Source organism: Chiroxiphia lanceolata, chromosome 23 (assembly GCF_009829145.1).
Source record: "Chiroxiphia lanceolata isolate bChiLan1 chromosome 23, bChiLan1.pri, whole genome shotgun sequence".
NCBI classification, from domain to species: domain Eukaryota; kingdom Metazoa; phylum Chordata; class Aves; order Passeriformes; family Pipridae; genus Chiroxiphia; species Chiroxiphia lanceolata.
The window spans coordinates 6303160-6310584 of NC_045659.1; the positions used below are offsets into that span (position 1 = coordinate 6303160).

The following is a 7425-nucleotide window of genomic DNA, read 5'->3' on the forward strand; positions in this document are numbered from 1 at the left end:
GGAATGTGCAAGTGCCTGGGATGTATCCACAGGGAGCTGTGCCGTCCTGCCGTGCCCTGGGATGTATCCACAGGGAGCTTTGCAACCCGACGGGCACGGCACGGGCAGAGGGGCCCTTGGAATGTCACTTGGGAGGACGCTTTTCCACCTTTTCCCTCTCCTTAAAATAACCTCCTTATTGTGCCTCGAGTCTTCAGCCTCCCTGGATTGAAAATCCCCCTTTTTTTTTTTTTTTTTTTTTATGAAATAACAGAAAAGTTCATTTCATCCTCCTTTTCTGCCCCTGGTCTTCTGAATCTTGGGATAAAAGAAGGTGGATCTGCTTTTGGATAGGATGAGTCACGCTCTAAATTCCATTGGGTGCCATGACTGGACTTCAGGCTCAAGAACTTCCCAAACAGTCCCAACTCTATTTACACCCCTATTTACACCCCCTTGTCTTTGTGAGGGGCCCAGGGGAGCACAGGGGATATGGGAGAGACAAAAATACAGACCTACAGGATTCCAAGCCAGCTGGGACCATGATCCCAAGCCAGATTCTTCCAAGGTTTTTGTAGGAAAAGGTCATTTCAAGCCCTCTGTGCCTGTTGTCTTTCCATCAGTAGATCCCTCCTCTGCAGTCAGGAGAGCAGGACGGGGCAGTAATGTGAGTTCTGGCCTCTCCAAAAGTAAATTGTCCCAGTGGGGATCACAAACTGTGCAATGGAAGATCAAAATGAGGCGGTGGGAGAAGATGGGTGTGGATGGCTTGTGTTGGGAGCATCAGAAAGGTGGAAAATTCAGGGACAGTCAGTAAGATAAGAGCTGGAATTATGTTATGGAGAGAAATAGAAACAGACCCCATTATTTTTATCACTGAATCATCTATTAAGGGTGAGAGCAGGAACCTCTAATATTTGCAGGACTTGATCAAGGGATCAGGAGCAAATCCTGTGTACAGACCCCATGTTACCACCCACCTGTATTGTGGGGTGATGCTTTTAGGGACAGACATGGACCCTTTGGGCAGATTTGAGAGTTTCTTACAACTTTCCAGAAAGCAAAACTCCAGGCAGAGTCCAGCAGGCAGAGAGGGCCCCCCTGCACGAGCTCTGCTCACACACTGCTCTTGCTCTAGCTGGGTTTAGAGTGTCCTGGAATTCCCAGTCACCAGAAATATCAGTTCCTTGTCCCTAAAAACTGTGTGTTAGCTGCATATCCAGCTGATACAGCCACACTGCCCCGTTTCCACTCCTGTTTCCCTGTGCAGCCCTCCAAGGTGGGCACATTTCCCACTCAACAAGATACTACTGGCTGTAAATAAACGTGGCAGAGCCTGGCTGACAGATCACACTGCCTTCACTTTGCAGCTTTCTGAGCTAAGCAAACCCCAAAGAAACTTCAATTTAGTTTTTTCTATAAACCCCTATTTTTTTTGGCCTAAAAATCTCGCTTAAAAAAAGAGAACTTGCGCTTGCAAAAAATGTGGAAATATGTTCCAACATGGAAGGAGGTCAGAATTTACACATTTCGAAAAATCCAATTTTCTGCTCACAACATGGGTGCAAACTAGAGAACGGAAGTTAAAAGCATGGAAGTTAAGCTGCAATGACAGAAAGTTACTAAAGTATCTACATAGTATTTTCCTTGTCTTGCTGCATCTTTAGGATATTAATAAACATCAATAATAATAATAATAATTTATATATATAAATATATATAATATTAATATTTTTCTTGCCTCATCTGCATATTTTCACTTTACAGTGACATTTTTAATTTCTAGTGAAATCTCTAAACTTTATAGTGCAATTTCAAAAATATCAGCCCTTAGGCTTAGGAAACTTTTCCCTCCCAGCCAGTTTATTCCTGTTTGATGTGTCTTGTACTTGCCTGTCCTCTGTCCATTCCTCCCCTTCTGTCCTGGTACAAACAAGCTCTTTCTCTGTCTCCCCAGGCCCTCCTGTCGCAGGGACACAAAATGTGAACAAGACAACGGAGCAGCAGCGGCCCCAGCCAGGTGAGTGTTGGCTTTGTCCCTCTGGAGCACCTGGAGTGGTCCCACACTGGGGGGATAAATGTGTCAGAGGCAGAACCAGCTGTGGGTTTGGACACTAAAATATAAGAAAGATTTAAAGCTCCAAGAGAGGGTCCAAGGGAGGCAATGAAGGTGGGAAAGGGCCTTGATTTGAAGCCGTGTGAGGACACTTGGTGTGTTCAGCTGGACAAGAGGAGACTGAGGGGAGACCTCAGTGCAGTTCCAACTGCCTGGGCAGGGGCAGAGGAGGGGCAGGGACTGAGCTCTGCTCTGGGGGGACCAGGGACAGCAGCCAGGGAATGGCTGGAGCTGTGTCAGGGCAGGCTCAGGTTGGATCTCAGGCAAAGGTTCTTCCCCCAGAGGCTGGTTGGGCACTGCCCAGGCTCCCCAGGGCAGTGGGCACAGCCCCAAGGCTGCCAGAGCTCCAGGAGGGTTTGGCTGATCCTCTGGGGCACAGGGGGTGAGCCTGGGGATGGGCCTGTGCAGGGCTGAGGTTGGACTGGATGGTCCTTGTGAGTCCCTTCCAATATTCTGTGACTCTGTGCCAAGCTGGCAGGGCCTCCCAGGGAGGTCTCAAGGCAGTGACTCCACAGGGTCAGTGACTGTTCCAAAAGGGTTTCTGGTTTGCTGCTCTTTCCTTCCACATGCCAAAGGAGCATCCTTGTGCTACCCCAGTCACTGTGGCTCCTTGCCTCGGCTCATCCCCTCTGGCTCATCCCAAGGCTGTGGAGCAGGTGTGGGGCTGTGCCAGCCCATCCCCTCCTCACCTCGGGCACAGCTGTGCCCGTGGAATTGTCTCCAGACAGACCCACTGGGGCTTCCCTGCTCCCAAACCACCCCGACCCAAAGGAGATGAGCAGACCCCGCTGGGCAGCGAGCACTGCAGTCCCTGCTGCTCCCCCAGGGCCCTTTGAAAGGCTCAGCACCCCCTGCCCTGCCCTGCACAGCTGCTTTCCATCCCCCTGCTTTATTTCAGGGGGTTGGTGCTTTTGGCATCGATTCAATCCACCAGCAAACACTTCAGACCCAAATCACCAAAACCAGAGACAGGCAAAGAAGTGCAGAGATTAGGGCTGAGGAGGCCCCATGAAAAGGGAAGGAATTTACTCCTAATAAATACTTTGTGGGGTTTTCAAGAAACACTCAGCCTCGCTGGAGCCAGGGACAAACTCCTGGTACTCTCATTTGTCCAATGCTCTGTTTGCTTCAGAAAGGGAGACTTGGGGGAATATTCCATGAGCTTCAGAGGGCAGCAAGCTCAGCTGCTAACAAGTGAATCTGAGAATCTCATCTACTGTCCAGCTCTTTTTATTAGGAGAAATATATTTAACCCTGATTTGTTATTTTCTACTATTCCACAGTGGTTTTTCCCATGTTTCATGTTTTCTAGTTGACGCATCAGTGTAGGGTAAGTCCAAAGGGATTACAGACTGGGAAAGCAGGCTGAGACCAGTGCCACAAACACTGTGCCATTTTGGATTCCAGAAATAGTTGGTGGTTGTTTGCTAAGAAAGAAAGAAAGAAGGAGCACATTGGATCTGTTCCAGGCCCTGGGAGAAGGGGCAGAAAGAGTCAAGAAAGAAAATGAAAATTTGGTTTCTGGAATAAACATAACGAACTGTTGTTTCTTTTTGGTGAAACGTTTTTTAAAGTAAGTTTGCTGGGTGTTTTTTTAGATCCCTATCAAGTCCTGGGGCCCACCAGCAGCCGTCTTGCCAATCCAGGTGAGTTCATTTTACCTTTCAGACCCTCATCATCAAAGGGCGCAGATTTCCTGCTGACCTGCTGCTCCAGGATGGATGAGCAGCTGCTGTCCCTCTAGTCGGGGTGAGCTGTGAGAGCCACTGAGCTCAGTAACTGTGCCCCCACAAGGGTTTTTGCAAAAACTCTTACAGAAAAGTGAGGGAAGTGGTGCAACATCATCTTTGTCAGGACAAAATCACCATCCTGAATGTTCTTACCCAAACCCAGCATTCCTTAAATAGACTTTTATAGGGGACTTAAGTGCTGGTCTCTCAGATTCGCAGTACAGGTTAATTTATCACTGTCTGCTGTGGATGAAATGAATGAAGGCACAAAATATCTCTGAAATTGCCTGTATAATAACTGTTATCTGCAGGAAATAATCCTTGAGTTTGGGGAATGAGACCTGGAGTAAATCTTGTTTGAACTGACCAAACTGAAACACATGGAATGTTTGTAAGAAAACATCCTCAAAATGCTCTTAACTTGTATAACCACAGCGAGAAAAACCAGGGGACCTCTACTCTAGGGCAGAAATAATCTCATGTAACTCAGGTCACCAACTGGAAACTGGAGGTATCCAAAACAATATCCATGGCAAACAGTGAGCAGTGCAGAGCTGAAATATCCCTGTTAACCTGCCAGTGAAAAGCTCTGCAGCGCAGTGTGCTCGGCAAAAACCCTGTTTATGAACAGCCCGAAGATTTTAAGGCCAAAGGCGCCCATTATGAAATCTAATCTGACCTCAAACCCGGGAGCAGAACAAAGGGTTGACTAACTTGTTTGCTGGGAACAGTTTATCCATTGCTACGCAAGCCCTTCCAGGGCTGGAGGAGCCGTTCCCAGCAAAGGTCGAGATAGTCCTTCTGTTTCCTGCCTTTGTCCGCGCCGGGGGCAGGAAGCGGCGGCTCATTTCCTCTCCCCCCCGGCTGTGTCACAGGGAGCGGGCAGATCCAGCTGTGGCAGTTCCTCCTGGAGCTGCTGTCGGACAGTTCCAACGCCAGCTGCATCACGTGGGAGGGCACCAACGGGGAGTTCAAGATGACGGACCCTGACGAGGTGGCGCGGCGCTGGGGCGAGCGCAAGAGCAAACCCAACATGAACTACGACAAGCTGAGCCGCGCCCTGCGATACTACTACGACAAGAACATTATGACCAAGGTGCACGGCAAGAGGTATGCCTACAAATTTGACTTTCACGGCATCGCCCAGGCCCTGCAGCCTCACCCCACCGAGTCCTCCATGTACAAGTACCCGTCGGATCTGTCCTACATGCCATCGTACCACGCCCACCAGCAGAAGGTGAACTTTGTGCCCCCACACCCTTCTTCCATGCCTGTCACGTCATCCAGTTTCTTTGGAGCGGCCTCACCCTATTGGACCTCCCCTGCAGGAAGCATTTACCCGAACCCCAACGTGCCCCGCCACCCCAATGCCCACGTCACACCTCACCTGGGCAGCTATTACTAAGTGCTCTCAGCTCCACGGGGCCTTCATGAGTCTGGTTGGACTTTTTCTTTACTTCTGGGATTTTTATGGGTTTTTTGGGGGACCCTCAATGGATAATTGTGGCCTTTCTGGGGAAGAATTAAAACTGGATATTGGTTATTTCTGGACCAAACCTTTTACTTTTGTAACTTTGCCTCTTGTGTCTTGAACTGAGAGAGATGGAGAGATGGAGAGACGCTTCTGTGGGCCAGTACTCTGCATTTCCTTGGGGTTTGATGCTTGTGTCCTCTGTAGGAAGTGATGATGAAGATTGTTCACCGTTACCTGAAGTGATTCTTAGAAAAATTTTCAAGGCTTTTGACAAGACATAGATCCACCAGTGGGTCGTAGGAAAGGATGACTACCTGGAGTTTTCTCTCACTGTGGAGCACGTAGGCAATTTGACTGTTAAGTGGAGGACACTGGGCTGCAGGGGACCACAACTGGAATCTTAGCTTTAAGGCAGATGAGGATTTTTTTTCACCCAACTGGAAATTAAATATATATATATATTCATATATATATATGTACATGTATATTTTAAGAAGTAAAGGGCATTGAAGGAACTTTTCTAGAGTGTACAACTCCACTAGAATGTGTCTTAACTCCAGAAACATCAGAAACCAGAATAAAACGTGACGTGGTGTCAAGCACAGACATTCCTTGAAAGCTGAATGAAGTGAAATAAATGACAGCAGGTCCCCGGGCGGTGCCAGAGCCCGAGGGGCCTCTCGATGTAGCGATTCGCGAACGCTGTGCGTTTGTCAGACCGTCGTCCAAAGGGTCAACAAATCAAGGCAAATTACTGTATAAATTATGCAGAGTTATTTTTCCCTATATCTCACAGTTTTAAAAGAAAGAGTAAATAAAACGAGTTGACCTCGGTCACAAATGCAGGTTTGTTTTTTTTTACTGCCAGCTCAGTCTGTTTTTGTTTTATTTTTTTTTTAATGTAATTTGTACATCTTTTCAATCTGTACATTTGGGCTGTAGCTTTGTACTTTTTGCTAAAAAAAAAGAAATAAAAAATAAGACATGAGTAATGTATCTGTTGGAGATAGCCTTGATCCTGCAATTGGATCCATAATTGACTCCAAAGTTGCCAGAAACCTTCCAGATCGCCCTGGGTTTGTCTAGAGTAGAGCATTTTCTCATATTAATCTGTTGTAGTTGTCTGCAAATTAACTCCACTTCGCTCACATGTTTGCATTGAAGCTGATTGAAAACATGCACAACATTTTAAAGCAACTATTTAAATATTTTGTGATCGTTTTTCACCAAAATCTTTAACTTTGGGAAGATCTTAACCACTTCATCGATAAAATTATCAACCACCTCCTTTTTGATGCCTCCTGTTGGGGCTTTTCCTTGAAATCTGAAACATTCCCAAGTTGTCAGCCATCTCTAGTTTTGCACATGTTAATTTGATGGTTTGGTGCCATAAACAGAGGGTGAACCACAAATATTTGGGTTTTAGAACAGATGTCTGGGGGGTGAGATTTACATGTATAACCCATTAAATGACTTGTATTAACTGGCAACCAATTAACAGGATCACAACTATCTAATCTAGTCTAGACACAACCTCTGGGGCTCTGTGTGGGGGCAAGGTCTGGTCCATGTGCATCCGATTGCAGGAGAGTCTGAACCCAGAGCTCTGGAGTCTGCTCAGAACTTTAAACAGAAGCACTGATGCCATTATTTAACAAAGTGGAAAAAGAAGATCAAGCTAATCCCTTTAGGTCTTAGTGCTCTCGGGGTGTTTATAAGTAACATTACTGCAATAATCGCAAAATTGAAGTATTTGAAGAAATTACCCATGGAAATGGGGCTTTTGCTACTATATATATGCAATGTACTTTTTTGGATATTAAAATATATATAATTTTGCAAGCTATCTTGGTGTTTTGTTTTTTTTTTAATGTATTAATGTTACAATGAAACAGTTGTATGAAGAAGATGATGTAAAAAAAAATGTGACAAAATAAATGGTGGTTCTCTTCTCTAAGGCATCACACTGTCCCACTCTCTCCCTCCCCTCTGATACCTGCCGATGAAGCATGAACTTGATATTGAATTTAGATAAAAAAAAACAAAGCAGCTGCACAGCAGTGGCAATCAATCCTTATCACTAAAAAGTGTATTTACAGTATTAGTTGTATATTTTCATAGTATCA

The 7425-nt window shown here is 46.1% G+C and overlaps 1 protein-coding gene across 5 annotated transcripts in view; it reads left to right on the forward strand.

Moving 5' to 3' along the window:
* FLI1 (Fli-1 proto-oncogene, ETS transcription factor) overlaps positions 1–7145 on the forward strand; it is a 105864-nt gene extending 98719 nt beyond the window's left edge. For all 5 annotated transcript variants that reach the window (XM_032709589.1, XM_032709586.1, XM_032709588.1 and 2 more), the window contains 3 exons: positions 1937–1999; positions 3694–3741; positions 4701–7145. In XM_032709589.1, the coding sequence (XP_032565480.1) occupies positions 1937–1999; positions 3694–3741; positions 4701–5230 (641 nt within the window). In that variant the 3' untranslated portion in view covers positions 5231–7145. The remainder of the gene's footprint in view (positions 1–1936; positions 2000–3693; positions 3742–4700) is intronic.
* The last annotated feature ends 280 nt before the right edge of the window (positions 7146–7425 follow it).